At 44.5% G+C, this 23,254-nt stretch overlaps 1 protein-coding gene across 1 annotated transcript in view; it reads left to right on the top strand.

Annotated features, from left to right (window-relative positions):
• PTPRN2 (protein tyrosine phosphatase receptor type N2) overlaps positions 1-23,254 on the top strand; it is a 661,085-nt gene that overhangs the window by 115,195 nt on the left and 522,636 nt on the right. Inside the window, exons 3-4 of the mRNA XM_038755516.1 lie at positions 5,635-5,752; positions 13,996-14,158. Coding sequence (XP_038611444.1) covers positions 5,635-5,752; positions 13,996-14,158 — 281 coding nt within the window. The remainder of the gene's footprint in view (positions 1-5,634; positions 5,753-13,995; positions 14,159-23,254) is intronic.

Genomic DNA, 23,254 nt, shown 5'->3' with positions numbered 1-23,254 from the left:
CCAAACATACTAACAAAATAAAATAAATAGAATAGATATGTACAAATACATTAAATAAATAAATAAATAGAGTAAAAAAGTATGTACAAACATGCCCAGTATCTGTGGTTGTGAGGATTCTTTGATTGGGATACGTGGGATTGATTGGGATTGGGAGCATACGTGGAATCAAAATGATCATTTTGAACCCCACAAAAGATGTCCCCTTGGCATTCATGTGGCCCATCCACGGAAGGATCGCAAGGCACTGTAAGTGCCTTCCTGAGTAGACAGTCCCCTCCCCACTGCAGTCCATTTTACAAATGGGGAAACTGAGACCTGGAGAAGAGGAAGAACGTGGCCCAGCTCCTAAAAAAGACAGCAGCAACCTGGGTGGAGATGGTAGGACTCCCACCTCCAAATCCATGCCACAGGGCCACTCACACCCATGAGAAGGGAGGGACTGCTAGAACAACTCTCTGGAAGGAAGAATCTGTGCAGTCTCATTTTGCTGTTCACTTGACTTGGCTCTGAGCTCTGACAGCTCTACTCACAGGTCCCGCAGCAATGGGAAAGAAGGGGTGTGATCGAGAGAGAGCAACACAGAGGTGCTAATAGCTGGAGAGGCCCGGACAGTGTGTATTTTGTGGGAGCTAAGGTTGAAGAAACCTTTGTGGTATTTCTAGCAGTTCTGTTTTGTTTCCGGAGAAAACTAAGCTGAAAAAGTTCTGTAGTTGCACCTATTGTCCTCATTTCACAAACATATTCAAATTATGCACATCCAGTTGTGTTTTATTCCAGAAATCAATCAATCAATCAGTCATATTTATTGAGCGCTTACTATGTGCAGAGCACTGTACTAAGCGCTTGGGAAGTACAAATTGGCAACATATAGAGACAGTCCCTACCCAACAGTGGGCTCACAGTCTAAAAGAAAGAGATAATAATAATGTTGGTATTAAGCGCTTACTATGTGCCAATCACTGTTCTAATTGCTGGGGTAGGTACAAGGTGATCAGGTTGACCCACGTGGGGCTCACAGTCTTCACCCCTATTTTATTCATTCATTCATTCAATCGTATTTATTGAGCACTTACTGTGTGCAGAGCACTGTACTAAGTGCTTATTACAGATACAGATGAGGTATTTTACAGATGAGGTAACTGAGGCCCCTAGAAGTGAAGCAGCGTGGCTCAGTAGAAAGAGCCCGGGCTTTGGAGTCAGAAGTCATGGGTTCAAATCCTGGCTCCACCAATTGTCAGCTGTGTGACTTTGGGCAAGTCACTTAACTTCTCTGTGCCTCAGTGACCTCATCTGTAAAATGGGGTTGAAGACTGTGAGCCCCCCGGGGGACAACCTGATCACCTTGTAACCTCCCCAGCACTTGGAATCGGGCTTTATTAAGCGCTAAGTACAGTGCTCTGCACACAGTAAGTGCTCAATAAATACGATTGAATGAATGAAGTGACTTGACCAAGGTCACACAGCTGACAAGCGGCGGAGCCAGGATTAGAACCCATGACCTCTGACTCCCAAACCCACACTCTTTCCATTAAGCCACGCTGCTTCTCAGCAGCTACTGGTGCTACTGATGTTGAAGTTTCCATGTGTAGGGGTGTGTATATATGCCTGGAAAGGCCATAGTGGGACCCATGTTCCCGACGGCACTGTGCTCATGCAAAGACTGTTCCTTGTTGGGTTGCCTGGTTTGTGGTTTGCAGTGTCTGAGCATAAGGTGTGAGGTATTTCACCAGCAGCTGAACATGTGCTTGAGTTGTTGTTCAATAGTGGTGATTGAATAGTGTTCAATAGTAGCCAACATCTTGTATTGTGAGATGGTTGGTCAGCATACGGTTAACATATGGGGGATGGGTCCCCGTCCCCTCACCCCCACCTCCTCACCTCCCCACAACACTTGTATATATTTGTACCGATTTATTACTCTATTTATTTCACTTGTACATATTTGCTACTCTATTTTGTTAATGATGTGCATATAGCTGTAATTCTATTTATTCTGATTCATTCATTCATTCAATCGTATTTATTGAGCGCTTACTGTGTGCAGAGCACTGTACTAAGCGCTTGGGAAGTCCAAGTTGGCAACATATGGAGACGGTCCCCACCCAACAGCGGGCTCACAGTCTAGAAGGGGGAGACAGACAACAAAACAAAACATATTAACAAAATAAAATAAATAGAATAAATATGTACAAATAAAAGAACTAAATAAATAGAGTAATATTTGTTAAGTGCTTATTACGTGCCAAGCGCTGTATTAAGCACTGGGGTGGAAATGAACAAATGGGGATTTTTTTGACACCTGTCTACACGTTTTGTTTTGTTGTCTGTCTCCCCTTCTAGACTGTGAGCCTGTTGTTGGGTAGGGACCGTCTCTATACGTTGCCGACTTGTACTTCTGTAGCGCTTAGTACAGTGCTCTGCACACAGTAAGTGCTCAATAAATACGATTGAATGAATGATTATGGGTGAGGCTCGGGTCCTTGAAGCAGCAAAGCTCCGTGCATCCTCTCAGCAGCAGACCCTACCGTGCCCTATTCTGGTTTGTACATCATTGCCGAGTGAGACCTATTGCTGGGTTCTTCACTGGGGAAGAGATTTGGTTGGTGGCTACAGAAACCAATATCTCTGTATCTCTGTGCACTCTCAGCAGCAGAACGTGCCCTCGTCCGGTCGGTACCCCGTTGTGAAGCAAGGCACGTATCTTCACTTTATAAAATATCAGAAACCAAATAGAGGTGAGTGTGAAAGGGCCAGTTGTAGACTGTGAAGGAGTGGAAAAAGCTAACGATAAAAAATGCAGGGGTCTGCATTTGCAGTACCGTGTGTGGAACAGCACTCTGTACTCCATGTTCTTCAGGAAGCTCATTCATTCATTCAGTCGTATTTATTGAGCGCTTACTGTGTGCAGAGCACTGTACTAAGCGCTTGGGAAGTATAAGCTCAGAGCAGGGGAATCACACATACGAGGTGGCTTCCCTTCCGTGGGCCCAGTCGGTGGGGAGACAGAGTTTGAAGAGAAATGCTGACATTGAGACATGACCTTGCTTGCTGTTCTCGCCCCTGGAACTGGGTATCATATTCATGCTTCATCTCTCAATGCTTGGCTATGACCCTTGGCTCCCCTTCTCCCTCCCAGGAGGAAGGATGAGTGTGGTCGGTTTCTTTAGCCTGCATAACTATGGAAATAATTAGTTTCAACCTGCCCCTTCTCCCCTGACCAAATCTTTCCATGATATGCTAACACTGAGTAGAATCAATGGGCTTGCATCTCCTCTTCTTTCTCTTGGGTCTCCTCCGTTTGCCTTGGGGCAGACTGACAGTCAAAATAGCCAGGTACCAGGAAACCAAAAGAAGTAATAGTAGTAATGAGAAGTGTGGATTATCCATAGACTTTGGAACCATTCTCCCTCTCTGCTGTCTGCGTGGAGGATGTAGTTTCGGCCGCTTCAGAAAGGAAGAACTCACACCAATTTAGGTGGAGAAATTGTGGGGAATTTGGAGATGGGTAGGAAAGCGAGGCAAGGATTTCGGAGACATGGGACTGTTTGTGCAGTTCTCCTGTCTGGTGGGGGATGCGTGTTCACACAGACCCACATTTAGGAGATGAAGGTTGTGACTCTCATGCAATCCTAGACCGTAGGCATGCGCACAAACACAGAAAATTGTTTCTTCCCCACTCTACGTCAGGCTGTATCCAGACAGCAGCTTATGGCCGGAAGAATGTACCCCGATTCCCTAACAGCCTTCTAGCCAAAAGGTGTAGTGGAAACACTCAGTGTGTCAGGAGTGAGTGTGCTGTAGCAAAGCAGTGGCAGAATTGGGACTTCTCGATCCTCATTCAGAGCTCTGTCCCACTAGAACTGGCTTGATTGTGATATGTGAGAAGCGTGTCAACCGCGAGAATATGTGCTGGGGTCCCAAAGAGCGGAAGGTCTCTGCATTGACGTTGATGTTGGTCCAATGAGTGTGACATACCAGTTGTCAATCCTCAGTCATTCCCCTGTGCAGTAAAGTCCACTGGATGTCTTGTCTCAATGCCCCATTTTAACCGTAAGCCTCTATTGTATTGTACTTTCTCAAGCACTTAACCAGAACCATGTTCACTTCAGGCAAAACTTTGGGAGGTGACGGTTAAAAGCATGCATTTGTTTTTTAAAGCCAGCTACGTGGTAGACATGTTAATGCTGCTAAAGTGCCTTCTTATTAGATTGCTCCTCAGAGGTGAACCGATAATAAGCCCAGAGCTGTGATTTTCTCCGGGGCTTTTTTTAGATGACTTTGGCAAGTGAAGTAAACCTGCTCACATTAATACCATTAATCCTAAAATAAGAGTAACATTGGCTATATTGCCGTGACCGCCTGGAGTGATTTGTTCTATATGAACTGTATTGTTCAAAACAAAGCCTCTTCAAACAACTTCCTCTTTGGTGAAATTTTCAAACTCCCATAATGGGTAAATCCCATGTGCAGGATTAGATTTAGAAATGGGCAAACAGTTTGACCTCTGCCACCTGTAAGCCCTGAAAGGTGAGATTTTGCATTTGAAAAAGGTGGCAGGCTTGTTCTGAGGTACAGTTTATATCAGTGCCATGAAGCCAGTATGACTTGGGGGTATCCCGAATATCTACAGAACATCTCTTTCGAACCCCCACAGATCAGATTGAGTCTCCACAAGATCCATGCCACCTCGTTCACACATGCACATGTACACACACATATACATGCGCACGCGCACACACACACACACACACACACACACACACAGAGATACTGCAATCTTGATTTGAGGATTTTGGTAATGTGTTATTGTGCGGGGCATAAAAATATATCTCTATAATTATGTGATATTTAGTGATTAGATAATTATGGATAATTGCATGGGGTAGTTGTAAGAACTAAAGTGTTACCATAAGATCTAAAATGTACAAATTGCATAATAATTATTCTGGGGAGTTATTTGGTAATTTCTGAGCATAATTATCATGTGATCTGCAGTGCATGTAATTAATGCGTAATCACATGAATTTGCTTTCATAACTACACTTCACCCTTGTTACAAAGCTCTTTGTCATAACATTTGAGTATAAATATAATGTAAATTGGCTCCCAGATACAGTACATTAAACCCCATGATAATTACTTTCACAGTAACAATACCCTTTGTACCAATCCAAATGCTTGGCTCTTAAGAAAATGGGAGGGGGCGGCATATGTATGTGTCGAGTGACTCAAGTGGCTGATGAGAATTAACTTTCTGTTGCGATCATCACCATCCTGATGATGGCTAAAGTATTTCATCTGTTTAAGAATCCAAAATATCTCTCTCTGGCTTTGGATGCCTTTGGGTTTAGCAACAATAAAATTCCATTCAGCATAATCTGTTCTTATACCCAGTCCACTACCCACTGTCTTTCTAGAGGAGAGCTCCTTAGCAGGATGGGGATTTCTGCATGGAGAAAGGTCTGATTAATAAAACCATCTGCAGGAGACGAGAGCCTGCAGTTGAGTGAACGGCACAATCAGAGCGAAAGACTTTCCGGAAACCGTGGCTTCCGTTCTTCGGGCTGGGATAAAAGAGTTGGCGAAACTTTTGCCATTGCTGAAATACTTTTCTGTGTCCTCATTTGACAGGTTTTAGCTGGCAGGATGATTACACTCAGCATATTATTGCCCAGGAACTCTCAAGTGTCCAGAAAATCCACAACTGGCGCTCAGAAGCTTTCTCATTGGATGGGTCCGGCACAGCCAGGTAAAATTCCCAGTGAATCATTTTCCGTATCAGCCTCAAGAAAGGTGCTGACATGAACCCTTTCTTTAACCATCGTTTTAACTGGGAGCCAGAGCAGTTTGGTGGACTCGGAAGTGGAATCCAGTGCTTAGAACAGTGCTTGGCACATATTAAGCATTTAAAAAATACCATTATTATTATTATGAATAATCCTAACTCTGGCTGGGTACTTCTGAGTGAGTCCGACTCCATGTTGACCAGGGTTAGGATCATTCATCACTGGGAGGATGAGCTGTTGCAAAAGATAATTTTGGAACAGATGGGGTTGAAGAAGCAATATAGGAGAGAAATAGCTACACAACATCAGGGTGCTGTTTAACTTTCTGACTACATTAGAATTTAAAAGGATGTCAAAGTTCAACTATGAAGGATGCTCGATGACCAGAGGACTCTCCTAGGCGCTTAGGAAGTTCAGTGAAATTGAAGGAGGTCCTGTCCCTGCTTTCAAGGAGTTTATAGCCTAAACAAAAGCCATATGGGCATTTGGTTGAATCCTGATAATGTTGGAACTGAGGGTTAGGAAAGGGCCCCAAGAAGTCAGTTGTCTAGACTTGGTTTGCATCCTTCAAGCAATTGTAAGCTCCTGGAGGGCAGGGATCATATCTACCAACTCTACTGTGTTGTACTCTCCCAAGTGCTTGATGGCTTTTGTTAAGCTCTTACTATGTGCCCAGGACTTTACTAAGCATGGGGGTAAGAAGTAGAAGGTAGGGCACAGCCCTTGTCCCACATTGGGGTCACAGTCTAGATGGAAGGGACATTTACAGATGAGGAAACTGAGGCCCAGAGAACTTAAGTGACTTGCCCAAGGTCACAGCGTGGCTCAGTGGAAAGAGCACGGGTTTTGGAGTCAGAGGTCATGGGTTTGAATCCCGGCTCCACCAATTGTCAGCTGTGTGACTTTGGGCAAGTCACTTAACTTCTCTGGGCCTCAGTTACCTCATCTGTAAAGTAGGGATTAAGACTGTGAGCCCCCTGTGGGACAACCTGATCACCTTGTAACCTTCCTAGCGCTTAGAACAGTGCTTTGCACATAGTAAGCACTTAATAAATGCCATTAAAAAAAAGGCTGGTTCTGGGACGCTCAGGCCCATGCTCTTTCCACTAGGCCGTGTTGCTTCTGCAAACTGCTTATTACAGTGCTCTGCACGTAGTAAGTGCTCAGTTAATACCGTGAGTTAATTGATCACGTCTCAGCTATTTCAGGTAGCTGTGAACCTTTCCTATTCTAAAAGATCTCTCCCTGAATGGCGGTATTTGTTAAGCACTTACTACATGACAGGCACTGTACTAAGCGCTGGGATGAATACAAGCAAATAAGCAGTGGTTATGTGACTATTTTCATAGGAGGAAATTGAGGCCCATCCCCTGCCCTCTCAGGAGTAAAGATGATGCTAGAACTCAGAAGTTCTTATGGCCTGCTCTGTGCTGAGAATCTCAAGGGCAGGGATTGGGGCTCTTAGCCCTTATTCATTTATCATTTTCTGTAGTGCTCTCCCAAGCACTTAGTACAGTGCTTCAGGCTCAGTAGACGCTCAGTAAACATCATGAATTATTGCACTAGAACTCCCAGTTGCCCCAGATTGATAACACTGTCCCCCTTTGTCCCTATTGTGTGTCCTCACCTTCCACTTTTATAGTGACTGGCGAGGGAGATGCTGGACAGGAGAACAAAGCCTATTTATTGTGCTGACAAGGTCAGGATCTGGTTCCTTAGTGAGCTCTACCCAGGTGAGAGCTTCCAAACTTCTTCATTCCCCAATTTTTTTAGGGTATTGAGTTGTGCAGTGCTTTAGACAGTGCTCGGCACACGGCGGGCACTCAATCAACAATTCTGACTGACTGACTGGCCTTGGAAAATTAAATGGAAGTAGATTAAAGGTAGGGGCTATTTTGGAGACAGAAAATGAGGCATTCAAAACTTTTAGAGCTAGCAAAATCCCATTTCGGTTATGCCCCGTCTCCTATCCCTGGCTGACCGAGCCCTTCCTGGTTTGACCATATGGGTATGGTTTTGCTTTTATTGCTCTTTACGAGCCCTGCAGGGAGGTATGGATATGAGCAGATCCTTAGGGTAAACCCAGAATGCTCAAGGTGCCAATATAGTTTTACTTAGATCAGACTGTCAAAAAGCAAAGACATGCACTCAGTGCGGCCCCTCTACAAACCCAGTCCTATTCCGAGCCCGCCCTGTTGGCTCTGTGCCCTAAATCTCTTTTCGACCTTCCTCAGAACTTCCCGATGCCGGTGCCCTCCTGAGTGCCAGGTTGCCTGCCACTCATCCTTTGTGTGGCTTCCATCTCCTTCAAGCCACCAGCTCTTTCCATCCCTCCTACATCACAACACTCCAAACAAACCTCTCAGCACACACAAAGATGTTGGCAAGGGGAATTAGACCATTCCAAAGCACATTTAGGATATAGTTTTACCCAAACTGATTAGCAGTTGGAGACAAAAATAGACTCCAGTACCAGAATGTTAAATAGAATTGAGTTAAATCATCTACAGCCTGACTACATGGAACATGAAATCTCATCATTAAGAAATTGGTCAAGGAAGTTAGGACTGTGGATTTAAGGTACAAAATCTCTTTTAGACTGAGAAATGGCATATATCCCTCCTTAATCTGAACAGAATGGGCTTGGAAAAAGGAAATATGCATTTAAGCAATGCAATTAGGCAAAAAGAATAGGAAAAATATTCTGCAAAATTTAATTTGTGGCTCATAAATCATACAAATTATAGCGTATAAATTTTTTTATTCAGAAAACCATCTCTGGGTCGCTTTTATATTTTCCACTGGAAGGAGAATATTCTCATTTAAAAATCACCATGTGTCCTCATTCCACCAGTCACTGAAATGAGCCCTGGTATTCAAGACTGATAAGACATTAGGCCTTGCTTAGAAAAAATTAGCCAGAGGATAGGTGAGAATTTTTAAAGTGATAGAAAGCAGGCCTTCTATACTAATACTGTACTTTTTTCAGACTGCAGATAGTCTTTGAAATTCAGTGCATTTTGGTTGTGATAAGGCTAAGTTACTGTGGGCAGAGCTGGGTGGACTAATACAGCTCTAGAGACTCAGTTTGTCTTTCAGACTGGGCTACGTTTACCATGTGCTGGGTGGAAAAATAACACGTAAATGAATGCTGGGTTCTGAGCAAGAATAAAACTGCCCACTTTGTACTCTAAGCTGAGCATTTAAAATTGATAAATGTGACTCATAACGCGCGTGAGAGAGGTAAGGATTGTTAAAACCATTTACCAAAGAAAACGCCCAACAGGGCATTTCCATAAAGTTGAATCTGAGGATGGATTTAAATACTAACTATGGTATTTACTGAGCACCTAGTGAATTAAATGCTTAGCACTAAGTACTTGGGATAGTACCACAAAAGCCCAAGTCCCCTTTTACTGCCCACAATTGAGTGGCTTCTTAAGACCCCCAAGGACTAACTCAGTGGGAGAGCAGAACCAACACCTCTTAGCCAGTAAGATGGCCCCAGTGGGGTTAATGGTATTTAATGGGAACTCCTACAATGGAGATTCTGGCTGGGTTATTTGGCCCAAGCATTAATGGGAGGCTGGGCTTCATGTGAAGCAGTGTGGTGTAATGGAAAGAGACAGAGGACCTGTGTTCTAATCCGTGTTCCACCACTTGCCTGCTGGGTGACCTTGGACAAGTCGTTTAACCGCTCTGTGCCTCAGTTTCCTTTTTTGTAAAATGGGGTTTACTTTCCTGTTCTTCTTCCCCCATAGTCTGTGAGCCTCATGTAGGGCAGAGACTATGTCCAACCTTATTATCTTGTATCTCCCTCAGCAATTAATAAAGTGTTTAGCATATCGTAAGTGCTTAAATACTATTATCATCATCATCATTATTATTGCTATTATTATGATTGAGGAATCTCTGTGTCTTCTAGACTTTCTAGATGTCTTCAGTGATGGGATACTTGAGGGTAAAGTAGTAATAATGGAGTTTATTGAGTACCTACTGACTGCAATGCACAGAATTAAGCACTTAGGAAAGAACAACAGAAACACAAGACAAATTCCCTGTCAACAAGGAGTTTACACGCTTATGGGAAAAACAAACATAAATAAGCATAAATAATTGAATATACATATAATTTCAAAAAATTCCCCCAGGAATGGCATCCTGAAGTCCTCAGGACAATTAATCAGAATCTAGTGTCAAATGTGGGCAATTCTGGTTTTTGGTTCAGGTCTCAAATCTCAAAGTCCCATTTTCTTAGTTTCTTTTGACCATCTTTTTGTTCCTCCTTTCTTTTCCATCCTTCCTGTTTCTCCTTGGCTGCCGTGGTCTAGCCTAGCATCATTCTTTGTCCTCAATCAAGTTAACTCTGTTTTCCACATGTATTTTTAAACCTCTTTCTGCATCTGGCACTCATGTCTAAAAATGCTCCTCAGTGCAATTAGTCAATCTGGCTTTGAAGCATTTAAGAAAATGACGACCAAGTTCTACAGAACCCCCCAGCACCGCCACCCACCCACCCACCAATCTTAGGAAGTGCCACTGTTTTTGATAAATTTATGAGGTTTTTTTTTTTTTTTTGGTGGGTTCATATCTTCCTATTCATCACCTAGTCCACTACAGCCTCTTGGTAGATTTCAAAATATAATCAAATACAAATCCCTATCAAGAAATCTAGGTACAGTTTCCATGGCAACCACAAGTTGGCCTCCTTCTGTTATGTAGTATTCGGAGTTGCTGAAAAGGTTGTTAACTTTTATGTCTTAATAGAACAGCTTTGTTTTTTTTTTTTTCTTTTTGTATTTCATTTCTCTAGTTAAGCAGAAAAGAAAAAGGAAACTTGGATTGTGCATTCAAGTAAACTCTCAACTTCTTCCCTTATATACCAAACAGGACCTTTTTAGTTGTCTTAAATCCTCTCTTAAGAATGCCTTTTTCAAACTTAATGAGGGTATTTTAACAGCAGAAATGAGTCATTTGGTTTAATACCGTTCTGCGCTAACCTAGAATTCTGTTCATTTATTCAAATGTGAGGAACAGAAGGTATTTAACATGATTAGCCTCATCTCTCTTTCAGGATCACATATTTGTTGAGATATTATTAGCATATGAATGCTCACAGAACACAGGATATATCTGCAAGGGCCAGGTGGATTTTTGTATGTAATTTTCCGGTGGAAATTTCCTTTTTTTTTTTAAGTCAGATCTGCATGGAGTCAAACCTTAATGTAAAGAACCAAGTTAATCTTACTGGCAATTATGCAGGGTAGTGCCACAAGTAGGCATTCAACAAATACCATTACTACAACTACTGCTACTACAATACCATGCTGCCAGGGTCTGGATTCGGTGTCCCAGTGTTTACTCACCTGAGTTTTCCAACTTCCAGCCAATTTCCACACCCCTATTGCCACTGTAGGTGCTCTCAAGGCAGGCCCCATGGTCTAGGCTGCTGGTGGTTATGTTGATGGGAAGCATAGAGCCCACAGGACTCAGAGACAACACCGCTTAATCAGGCTGGCTCCTGAACCTATCATTGGCATGTTCAAGGTACGGAAATAGCCTGTCTTCAAGCAGAATCGTTTGCTTTGGACCATTACTGGGCTGAACCGTGTAATATAAAGTTAGTGTTGAGTTCAATCCTCACAGGGCCTAAGTTACCCTCTGATAGTGGGCAAGGCAGCACAGACAGATCATTATTTCATCTGGACCACTAAGGGGACTGGCTAGTAATTGGAGCGGGTTGGGCACAATAGATGCAGGAGTGCAAGAAACAGTGGCCTGAAAGAGCGCAACTTTCCATAATAATGATAATAATTATGGTGTTTGTTAAATGTTTACTATGTGCCAAGCACTGTTCTAAGCTCTAGGGTAGATACAAGGCAATGAGGTTGTCCCATGTGGGGCTCAAAGTCTTAATCCCCATTTTACAGAAACACCTAACACTACCAGGAAGTAATTTAGGCTCTGGGAGAATTGATTCAAATGATTATTAAATCCTCCAATTATTAGCTGGCTAACCAATATGGTGAAAATGCCATTAATATGCAGAGAAAATCTATGAGATTTCCTTGGTCTTCTAATAATAATAATAATAATAATGGCATTTGTTAAGCGCTTATTATGTGCAAAGTACTGTACTAAGCGCTAGAGTACTGTAACACCTTTGCAATGTGCTGATGCAGCCAGAGAATGTTTGCATTCAAATAGGTGTCTATGAGCAGAAGGTAATTTAAAAATTATTTCTAAACTATATGTCTTCAGACATCCCAGTGTGTTGTGGAAATTCCAGGTGAAATTATGGGTGCCAGTGGTCCAAAACAGTTACTCGTGAAGGGGCCCTCAGGGCCAGACTGACTCAAAAATGTTTGTCTAAACATTTGCGTAGTAATTATAATAATTGCAGTATTTCGAAGCAATTACCATGTGCCAAGCACTGCATTAGCCACTAGGGTAGAGTCAAGGCCCACAGTCTAAGTAGGAGGGAGGAGGATTTAATCCCCATTTTACAGATGAGGAAACTGAAGCACAGGGAAGTTGAGCAACTTGTTTAAAATCACACGGCAGAGAAGTGGCAGGGGTGGGATTAGAACCCAGGTCTTCTGACTCCCAGTCCCGGGCTCTTTCCAGTAGGCCACGCTGGTCCAAATGAGTGTCTTGGAAAGTGGCTTGAAGGGATCAGTACAGTTGGAAGAGCTGCAACCCCTCTACTGCATCACCCTCTTACCGGGCTTCTTAGCTTGAAAGCAGCAAGGGCTCTTTGATGAAAACAAAGAAACTCCCACTTTCTGTTTGAGTCAGGAGAGCTGTGCCATGCCTACCGAGCCCCAGCGAAGTCATCAACTTTATTCCACAGCCTTCTAGAATTTTTCATGTGGGTTCAGTTCAGGCCAAAACAATTTTTTTGTTTTTCCCCAGAAACTCAAAACCCAGAGCAGTTGCTATCTTGCACCTGGGTCTATCCAGCCTGAGGGGATCCCCATGACTCCCATTTCCCTGCAGTATGAAGGCTTCTGGAAGGGCTGTGTCCTCAGAACCCTGCTTGCCTAAAAATAATGATCATAAGGACATTGCAATTTGATATACTGCCAAGGGAAAAGGCTTCTATGAAGTCTCTGGGTGGAAAAAAAGCCAGATGCTTTTGTCCCAGTTAAACTTCTGCTCCATTTGCTAGGTTTTCCTTTTGTCTTTGGGATGTCATTCCCTGATTACTCCTCCTTACCATCTTTTCTGATAGATGACATATGCCCTTTAGGTTCTACACAAATCTTGTATACAAAAGCATAGAAAGGATCTAGAAACCATCTAACCCGACTTCAATCAGTCAATCAATCCATCAGTGGTATTTATTAGTGCTTACTGTGTGCAGAGCACTGTGATAGACCCTTGGAAGAGTCCAATACAACAGAATTAGCAGAAATGTTCCCTGCCCATTAGGCTGGAGTAAACTGCGGTGAAAGGTGAGGGCTTGTGGATAAATGGCAGGAGAGGATTTGCCATTCGTTACAGAGCATATATGGTCACTGTAGCTCTCGGCGAGCCCTTGGCAAAACAGTTAATGAAGGTTAAGAGACTGAAAGACTGAAGCTTAACTCTAAGCATTCCCTGTTGTATTTTTTTTCCCCATGGACGTAGCTAGGTAGTTTGGTCCAGTTGAAGCAATTTTATTTTGCTGAATCAGTTTATTTGCTAGTCCTTGGTATTTGCCTGACTCTTGCTGGGGATTTTCAGAGGCTTAGTGGATCGGGTGCCATTTTCTAACACTTAGCTACAATGACCTGGTGGTGACTTCAAGTCCATTCTGGTGGAAATGAGAATGAATGGAATTCTCCTGCCAATAATGATAATACTAACAATTCTGGTATTTGTTAAGTGCTTACTGTGTGCCAAGCACTGGGGTTGATACAAGGTTATCAGTTTGGATGCTGTCCTTATCCCACATGGAGCTCACAGTCTAGGTATGAGAGAGGAGGATTTAATCCCCATTTTTACAGATGAGGAAACGGAGGCACAGAGACGTGAAGTGACTTCCCCAAGGTCACACAACAGACAAGCAGGGGAGGTGGGATTAGAAACCCAGGTCTTGTGACCCCCAGGCCGTGTTCTTTCCATGAGGCCACACTGCTTCCCTAACCAGTCGTTAACCTGGGACAACACATGGGGTGTGGATAATGCTTTTGTTGTTTTTTTTTTTCATTTTAACATTCAGGACTTCAAAGCCAAAGGTCGACAATGAAAAGACGCACGACCTGGAAAAGGACATGAACTTAGCCAAGACACTCCAACAGTATCTCATGTATCTGGGGCTCTTCCCCCAGACTGCAGCTCCGAGTTGGTACCCCGGGATGAAGAGCGACAAGTCACTTATTAAGGTAGGAAACTATTGCTTTTACCTCTCTGTACATTGCTGTCGGGGGCTGGGGTTTCCCCTTGGTTTCTGGCTTTCTCTGGCTCATTTTCCCGACAGTCAGTCAAAGTGATCGGGTTTACGTAGCCCCACTATTGGTACGAACAAGGTAGAGACCAGAACTGAGGAAGGACTGGGGGGGATTTTTCTGGCACCTTTTGTAGAGGGGCTCCAAGGAGGTCAGCGCTTTGATTATAATCACCGTCTGAGGGTTTAGACCAGAGCTCTGCAAACACAAACTCGACTCATGCCGCCACGTCAGGATTCAGTGCAGGTCCGAAAGGGCATTTAATAAAAACCCAAGACCAGGTTATTTCAAACAAGGAAGGACCTATATTGATTTTTGGCCACTTGTTACATTGAGGGAAGTAACGTCGGCTGGAATTTGGGAAAACAGTCGTTTGGGAAGCCTGAAACCATGCTGGAAACCTGGTGGAGCAGAATGCAACAAATTAAAACTGGCTCAGCTCTAAGACTTTCTGGAGGAGGTCGGAGCATCATAATAATGATGATAATAATAATAAAAACCATGGTATTTGTTAATTAAGCACTTACTGTGTGCCAGGCACTGTACTAACGCTGGGGGAGATACAGGCTAATCAGATTGGGCAGAGTCCCTGTCCCACACAGGTTTCACAGTCTCAATCCCCATTTTACAGATGAAGGATCTGAGGCACAGAGATGTTAAGTGGCTTATCCAAGGTCACACAGCAGACAAGTGGCGGAGCCATGATTAGAACACCCAGATCCTTCTCACTCCCAGGCCCGTGCTCTATCCACTGGGCCATGCTGCTATTTATGTCCGCGTACTCAGAGAGCAGACAGTCGATCAATCAATCATATCTATTGAGTGCTTACTGTGTGCAAGTGCTTGGGAGAGTACAACACAACAATATAATTGACACATTCCCTACCCGCAATGAGCATACAATCTAGAGGACACACACAGGCCATATAGTCAAGGAACCAGTTACTTCAGATCAGCTTGGGCAAGCTGCTTCTACATCAGGCAAGTGAAACCTGTTTTATGGCTAGCACAAAGCCTAATGAGAAATGCTGTCTGATATATCTTCATTTCTCCTAGTTAGGGAGCTTTGGAATGGAGGGAGGCAGCTTCTCTGAAGTATACTGAAGTTGCTGCAGGGAGTTGGAGATGGGGTTTTGAGTCTTCTCAGTGCAGTCTTAAGAAACAGAAGTTGCGAATGGCTTTCCAGAAAAGGCTGGAAGCAGCAGTGGATTTGACTTAAACCCTGACCTCGTTTTTGGAAATATTGGCAGCCCGAGTCATTGGACGATCCTTTGCAGAGCTCTGGCTGGGACCTGCAGTGTGATCATGAACCAACTAAAAGCAGCCGTTCTTAAACTTACTCGCAGCAACTGGAGAGTAGCCCTCCTTCTAGAGACACATTTAAAGGGAAGCCATTTCTCCTAACAACAGGAAGGCATCCAGCACAGGCTGTCCTTGGAAAGTATCATGTCAGGAACTTCAGGCTTGTGAGGAACTTATGTCTTCAGACTTCTCACTATCACTGTAGTACTGCAAAACAAGTTGCATTGCTCGAGTGTGCTGTGGATTGGCCTGCAATGATGTCACTGGCCACCACCATCACTGAGTGTTACCATGGAGATTGGTACGTACAAAGCTAAGGAGCTGGCATAAAGATCAGGGAATTTGGAGATGAAGCGTCGGCTCAGAGGAGCAGTACGATTCTTTCTAGAGAGGCCCATTCAGAACGGCAGTTAAGAGAACTGGTGAATTTGCCAAGTTATAAAAGGTCTGAATAAAGGGCATAAAATGGTCCAGAAAGCCAGGCGGCTTCAATGATTCTTTTCCACGCTTTCATAAATGGCGTTTTTTGTCTTTAAAGACAGCTTCTTATCGCTAAAATATTTTGCCCTTTGTGCAGGATGTCTTAATACACTCTGAAAGGGTTACAGATAGGGATGGCCTATCAATTATGGTATTCATTACGTGTTTCCCTGGTGCAAAAGCACTGTGCTAAGCATTGGGTTGATAAAAAAAAAATCAGGTTGGAAGGTTGTGGGGGGTGGTGTCAGTCAGACAGCCATCTTCTGCCTCTAAGTGTAAGGGGGGGCCATATCTCTGCAGTTGAAGAGCTGCGATCAGGGTCAGAATTCTTGATTCTCCCTCTTCTAGAGCCCCCACAGGAGCTCAAGAGCCTCCCAAAGCCTCTGCTTATGTAGGTAGGAGGTATGGCAGGTGGAAGTGAAGAGTTCTCATTGAGCTGGCCTGAGAGCATTTTAGCTTCATGTTATCAAACAACTAATCTCTTCCTAATTAAAAAAAAGGGCAGGTGCTTAAGAACTTCTGGGAGGCTGTATGGCACGATTGCTTTTCTGAGGAAAAAAGCAGAAAGATAAGAATATCGGTGCAACAGTAATGATCCGATATTTGCCACCAAAAAAAGATTCAAATTTCATACATTGGATCACCTAGAAATATAAATGGACATTTTCCTACATTCTCTTACGCTTTAGTGGGTTAATCAGACTAAAGTTTTTTTTCCTCCTTCTCTTTAGTATCCTCTTGTATCTCAATCAAATGGGCCGTGAGATTGTGAGCTCCTTTAGGGCAAGGACTGTGCCTTGTATTTGCTTTGTACGTTTCCAAGAGGGAGCGCTGCGTGCCCTGTGCACAACTCGCCATCTATAAATGCTGTTGATGACGGTGTTGATGAGTATGAACCTACCTGGCTCTCTGGGATTTTTTTTAACGGTATTTGTTAAGCACTTACTGTGTGCCCAGGCAATGTACTAAGCTCTGAGGTAGATACAGGTTAATCAAGTTAGACACAGTCCAGGTCCCACTTGGGGCTCACAGTCTTAATCCCCATTTTACAGATGAGATAACCGAGGCACAGAAAAGTGAAGTGATTTGCCCAACATCACACAGCAGACAAGTGGCAGAGCAAGGATTGGAATACTTCTAGACTGTGAGCCCATTGTTGGGTAGGGACCGTCTCTCTATGTTGCCAACTTGTACTTCCCAAGTGCTCAGTACAGTGTTCTGCACATAGTAAGTGCTAAATAAATGTGATTGAATGAATGCTCCCAGGTCCTTCTGACTCCCAGGGCTGTGCTTTATCCATCAGGCCATGCTGCTTCTCTGGGTAAGTAGATTTCTAGGTAACTGGAATGAGTAGCCCCATATTATCCTTCTAAAGTTTGCTACTTTTGCATTTAAAGTCACTACAAGGACTTCCTCCTGAGAAGAATTTTGGCTAAATGGTTGGGGAGACTTGCACTTTCTTCAATCCTGACAGGACGAGTTGGAATTGGACATTTAGTTAAGGTTTGAGCTCCTTCAGTGTGCTGGCATACCAAAGATGTGGAAGACCCCGTTTTTCTCTCAAAAAGTACTGTGATTTAGTTTCACCCTCGCTTGCTAGCACCCTTGGCAGTGAATGGGGGAGCTAGCATGGACCCTTTAGGAATCAGGCAACCTGGACTCAAGTCCCCATTCTTTCTGCATCCGGCTAACATGGGGGAAGACCACACATGCACTTAGTCCTATACTGTGCCTCTGCCCACTTACTCCGTGCCCTAGCAGGAACAAGATAGGCAAGGATGGGAGAGCATGTGGTGCTGCGTAAACCTCTAGGACCGGTCACAGGACCAAGAATCATCTGTCCCTCCTCCATTCTCTGTCACCCTCTAGACGGTAAGCTTCTTTGGGGCAGGGATTGTGTCTACAAGCTCTATTGTATTGTTTTCATGGTGTTTGTTAAGCACTTACTATGTGTCAAGCACCATTCTAAAGACTGGGGTAGATTTAAGGTAATCAGACTGGATACAGTCTCTGTCCCACATAGGGCACGCAGTCTAAATCGGAGGAAAGAATCCCCTTTTATAGATGAGGTAACGGAGGCACAGCGAAGTTAAGTGACTTGCCCAAGGTCACACAGCAGACAAGTGGCAGAGTCAGGATTAGAACCCAGGTCCTCTGCCTCTAGATCCATGAGCTTTCCATTCCGCCATGCGGCTTCTCTTTACGCTCGCAAGCACTTAGTACACTGCTCCGCACACAATAAGTAGTAATAAACAGCATTGATTTATCATCATCTGATGGAAACATGAATGACAGAGCATTGAAAATATATGCAACCAAGTGACTCTGGCATTAGCTTCTTAAATTATAATTATTATAAATTATATAATTGGAGCTATATATTGTTTCAGTTTAAAAACGATACAGTAGTCTTTTAGAACTATGTAGAAGTATTGGATTTAGATTTGGAGAGTGTTCCAGGATGGACACAGCCTGCTACAGGCAAGTGCAATTAAAAAAACTATATATATATATATATATATATATATATATATATATATATATATATATATTCATTCATTCATTCAATCGTATCTATTGAGCTCTTACTGTGTGCAGAGCACTGTACTAAGTGCTTGGGAAGTACAAGTTGGCAACACATAGAGACGGGCCCTACCCAACAACGGGCGCACAGTGTAGAAGGAGGAGACAGACAACAAAACGAAACATGTAGACAGGTGTCAAAATCATCAGAACAAATAGAATTAATATGCACATCATTAACAAAATAAATAGTCAATATTTACAAGTAAAATAGAGTAATAAATCTGTACAAATATATATACAGGTGCTGTGGGGAAGGGAAGGAGGTAGGGTGGGAGGGATGGGGAGGAGGAGAGGAAAAAGGGGGCTCAATCTGGGAAGGCCTCCTGGAGGAGGTGAGCTCTCAGTAGGGCTTTGAAGGGAGGAAGACAGCTAGCTTGGCGGATGTGCGGAGGGAGGGCATTCCAGGCCAGGGGGATGATGTGGGCCGGGGGTCGATTTGTTTTCTGAAGGTGGAGACACAAACACTCATGTTTTGATCTTTTTCCATGAAATCTCATTGGAAAAATATCTTTAAAGCATGGACAACCTTACAACCTTTTGACCTGGACGATTCCACCGATCACCTTGTGGAGGGAGGGGCTGTAACTGATGAAGACCCGTGGAAGAATCAGCTATTCAAAGTTTAAACTGATTTGTTCACTCAGTTCTTGTGGCCACCCAGTGCCCTTAGGTGCAGTGAACACATCAAAATGCAACCAGTATGTGCCTCCTGGGTGGAGAAGAGGCTATGAATTTATACAGAAATGACACCCACAACTACATATACTCAATGGCATGGAACAGCGACTAGATGCATGAATAGCCTTCAGAGCTAGTCACTCTCCCCTCCTCTTTGACTGTGAACAACAAGGTGTAAGATTGTGCAAACAGGTGTGACATTCAGTTGAAGAAAATAATGTAGCAAAATGCAAAAGCCAGTTGAAGATGGAAAACCCTCATAAGTCCTTAGGCCTGCAAGATACTGAAATATTGGGAAATGTAAATCCTGGTCCGAGGCAGGAAGTACTATCTTTAAAAGTGGTCCTTGAGGACCTTCTGCTTCACCCTAGCCATCCCTGGAGGTAGCAGTCTTTTAGACTGTGAGCCCACTGTTGGGTAGGGACTGTCTCTATATGTTGCCAACTTGTACTTCCCAAGCCCTTAGTACAGTGCTCTGCACACAGTAAGCGCTCAATAAATACGATTGATGATGATGATGATACAGAGAGGATGCTCTAACTGGGTCAAATATTCTGTGTATTTCTAGGCTGCAGAGCAAAGTGATTTATTTGTGGAGAAGTCATATTGCCTGGAAGATAGGTATAAGCCAACCATTTTTAAAGCAAATATGAAGATACATGGTCATACAGAGAAGCAGTGTGGCTCAGTGGAAAGAGCCCGGGCTTGGGAGCCAGAGGTCTTGGGTTCTAATCCCGGCTCCCTTCTTGTCAGCTGTGTGACTTTGGGCAAGTCACTTAACTTCTCTGTGCCTCAGTTATCTCTTCTGTAAAATGGGGCTTAAGGCTGTGAGTCCCATGTGGGACAACCTAATTACCTTGTATCCCCCCCAGTGCTTAGAACAGTGCTTCACACATAGTAAGTGCTTAATAAATACCATTATTATTATTATTATACAAACCCTCATATCTCTCTGGAAGCAACCTGGTAGGAGTCAGAGGTCCAGCGTTCTAGTCCTAGCTCTGCCGCCTGTCTGTTGTGTGACCTTGGGCAAGTCACTTAACTTTTCTGGGCCTCAATTTCCTCAGCTGTAAAGTGGGGATTCAATACCTGTTCTTTCTCCTATTTAGAGTATATGCCCCATGTCCCATGACTCTGACCAGATTATCTTCTGTCAACTCCAGCACTTAGTACAGGGCCTGACTTACAGTAAGAGCTCAGCGAATTCCACTAATATTATTATCATTATTTTTGCTGTGCTGCAACTCAACTGCTGGGGATCAGAACACCACCAAGTCTGGGTTTGTCTAACACCTCCCATCCCCAACACAATAGGAACAAGATCTCAGCATGATTCCTCCAAATGCAGAATTTCCTTCAGTAGCCTGGTTAACTTGGGGGCTTGAGGCTTTCAGAGGGATGATTATTCCATTTCTTTTCATGTTTCTCTTTCTTCAGGCCCTCCCCCCCTCCCCCCCCCCCCCAACCCCTCCAGACCATTCAGATGCAGAATAGATACCATGTTAAAGGAGGAAGGAGCCATAACATGATCCACTGTTTAGTTTGAAAAGCCCTCCCATTTCCCCACAGCTCAGGATTATTCAGACTGTGAGCACTTGGTGGCATTTGTGACTCAGGTATTAGCATTTTTCTCGTAGGCTAAGGTAGTTGCTTCATTTGGAAAGGTCTGCATGTGAGGAGAAGGATCCTGGATTTGTGTCTTTAGAATACATGTGTATTCGCCCTTTTTAAAGGAGCAAAAGCAATTCTTTAAAGCAGTTTCCACATCTAAGACTGTATGTCCAATCAATCAATCAATCAATCGTATTTATTGAGCGCTTACTATGTGCAGAGCACTGTACTAAGCGCTTGGGAAGTACAAATTGGCATCACATAGAGACAGTCCCTACCCGATAGTGGGCTCACAGTCTAAAAGGGGGAGACAGAGAACAGAACCAAACATACCAACAAAATAAAATAAGTAGGATAGAAATGTACAAGTAAAATAAATAAATAAATAAATAAACAGAGTAATAAATATGTACAACCATATATACATATATACAGGTGCTGTGGGGAGGGGAAGGCGGTAAGGCGGGGGGATGGAGAGGGGGACGAGGGGGAGAGGAAAGAAGGGGCTCAGTCTGGGAAGGCCTCCTGGAGGAGGTGAGCTCTCAGCAGGGCCTTGAAGGAAGGAAGAGAGCTAGCTTGGCGGATGGGCAGAGGGAGGGCATTCCAGGCCCGGGGGATGACGTGGGCCGGGGGTCGATGGCGGGACAGGCGAGAGCGAGGTACAGTGAGGAGATTAGTGGTGGAGGAGCGGAGGGTGCGGGCTGGGCAGTAGAAGGAGAGAAGGGAGGTGAGGTAGGAGGGGGCGAGGTGATGGAGAGCCTTGAAGCCCAGGGTGAGGAGTTTCTGCCTGATGCGCAGATTGATTGGTAGCCATTGGAGGTTTTTGAGGAGGGGAGTGATATGTCCAGAGCGTTTCTGGACAAAGATAATCCGGGCAGCAGCATGAAGTATGGATTGAAGTGGAGAGAGACACGAGGATGGGAGATCAGAGAGAAGGCTAGTGCAGTAGTCCAGACGGGATAGGATGAGAGCTTGAATTAGCAGGGTAGCGGTTTGGATGGAGAGGAAAGGGCGGATCTTGGCAATGTTGCGGAGCTGAGACCGGCAGGTTTTGGTGACGGCTTGGATGTGAGGGGTGAATGAGAGAGCGGAGTCGAGGATGACACCAAGGTTGCGGGCTTGTGAGACGGGAAGGATGGTAGTGCCGTCAACAGAGATGGGAAAGTCAGGGAGAGGACAAGGTTTGGGAGGGAAGACAAGGAGCTCAGTCTTCGACATGTTGAGCTTTAGGTGGCGGGCGGACATCCAGATGGAGATGTCCTGAAGGCAGGAGGAGATGCGAGCCTGGAGGGAGGGGGAGAGAGCAGGGGCAGAGATGTAGATCTGGGTGTCATCAGCGTAGAGGTGATAGTTGAAGCCGTGGGAGCGAATGAGGTCACCAAGGGAGTGAGTGTAGATTGAGAACAGAAGGGGACCAAGCACTGAACCTTGGGGAACTCCCACAGTAAGAGGATGGGAGGGGGAGGAGGAGCCTGCAAAAGAGACTGAGAAAGAACGACCGGAGAGATAAGAGGAGAACCAGGAGAGGACGGAGTCTGTGAAGCCAAGGTCAGATAACGTGTTGAGGAGAAGGGGGTGGTCCACAGTGTCAAAGGCAGCTGAGAGGTCGAGGAGGATTAGGACAGAGTATGAGCCGTTGGATTTGGCAAGCAGGAGGTCATTGGTGACCTTTGAGAGCGCAGTTTCCGTGGAATGAAGGGGACGGAAGCCAGACTGGAGGGGGTCGAGGAGAGAGTTGTTGTTGAGGAATTCTAGGCAGCGCGTGTAGACAACTCGTTCAAGGAGTTTGGAAAGGAATGGTAGGAGGGATATGGGACGATAACTAGAAGGTGAGGTGGGGTCAAGAGAGGGTTTTTTTAGGATGGGAGAGACATGGGCATGTTTGAAGGCAGAGGGGAAGGAACCAGTGGAGAGTGAGCGGTTGAAGATGGAAGTTAAGGAGGGGAGAAGGGATGGAGCGAGAGATTTCATAAGATGAGAGGGAATGGGGTCAGAAGCACAGGTGGCCGGAGTAGCACTTGAGAGGAGGGAGGAGAGTTCCTCTGAGGATACCACTGGGAAGGATGGGAGAGTAGCAGAGAATGTTGAGAGCCGGGGGGTTGGAGAAAGGGGGGAAGAGACTTTGGGGAGGTCGGACCTGATGGATTTAATTTTGTTAATGAAGTAGGAGGCCAGATCGTTGGGGGTGAGGGAAGGAGGAGGGGGAGGAACCGGGGGCCTGAGAAGGGAGTTGAATGTACGGAAGAGCTGGCGGGGGTGATGGGCATGGGTGTCAATAAGGGAGGAGAAATAGTTTTGTCTGGCAGAAGAGAGGGCTGAGTTAAGGCAGGAAAGGATAAACTTGAAGTGAACGAGGTTGGCATGGTGTTTAGACTT

This window comes from Tachyglossus aculeatus, chromosome 13, assembly GCF_015852505.1.
Source record: "Tachyglossus aculeatus isolate mTacAcu1 chromosome 13, mTacAcu1.pri, whole genome shotgun sequence".
NCBI classification, from domain to species: domain Eukaryota; kingdom Metazoa; phylum Chordata; class Mammalia; order Monotremata; family Tachyglossidae; genus Tachyglossus; species Tachyglossus aculeatus.
This window is presented reverse-complemented; position numbering and strand designations above follow the sequence as displayed.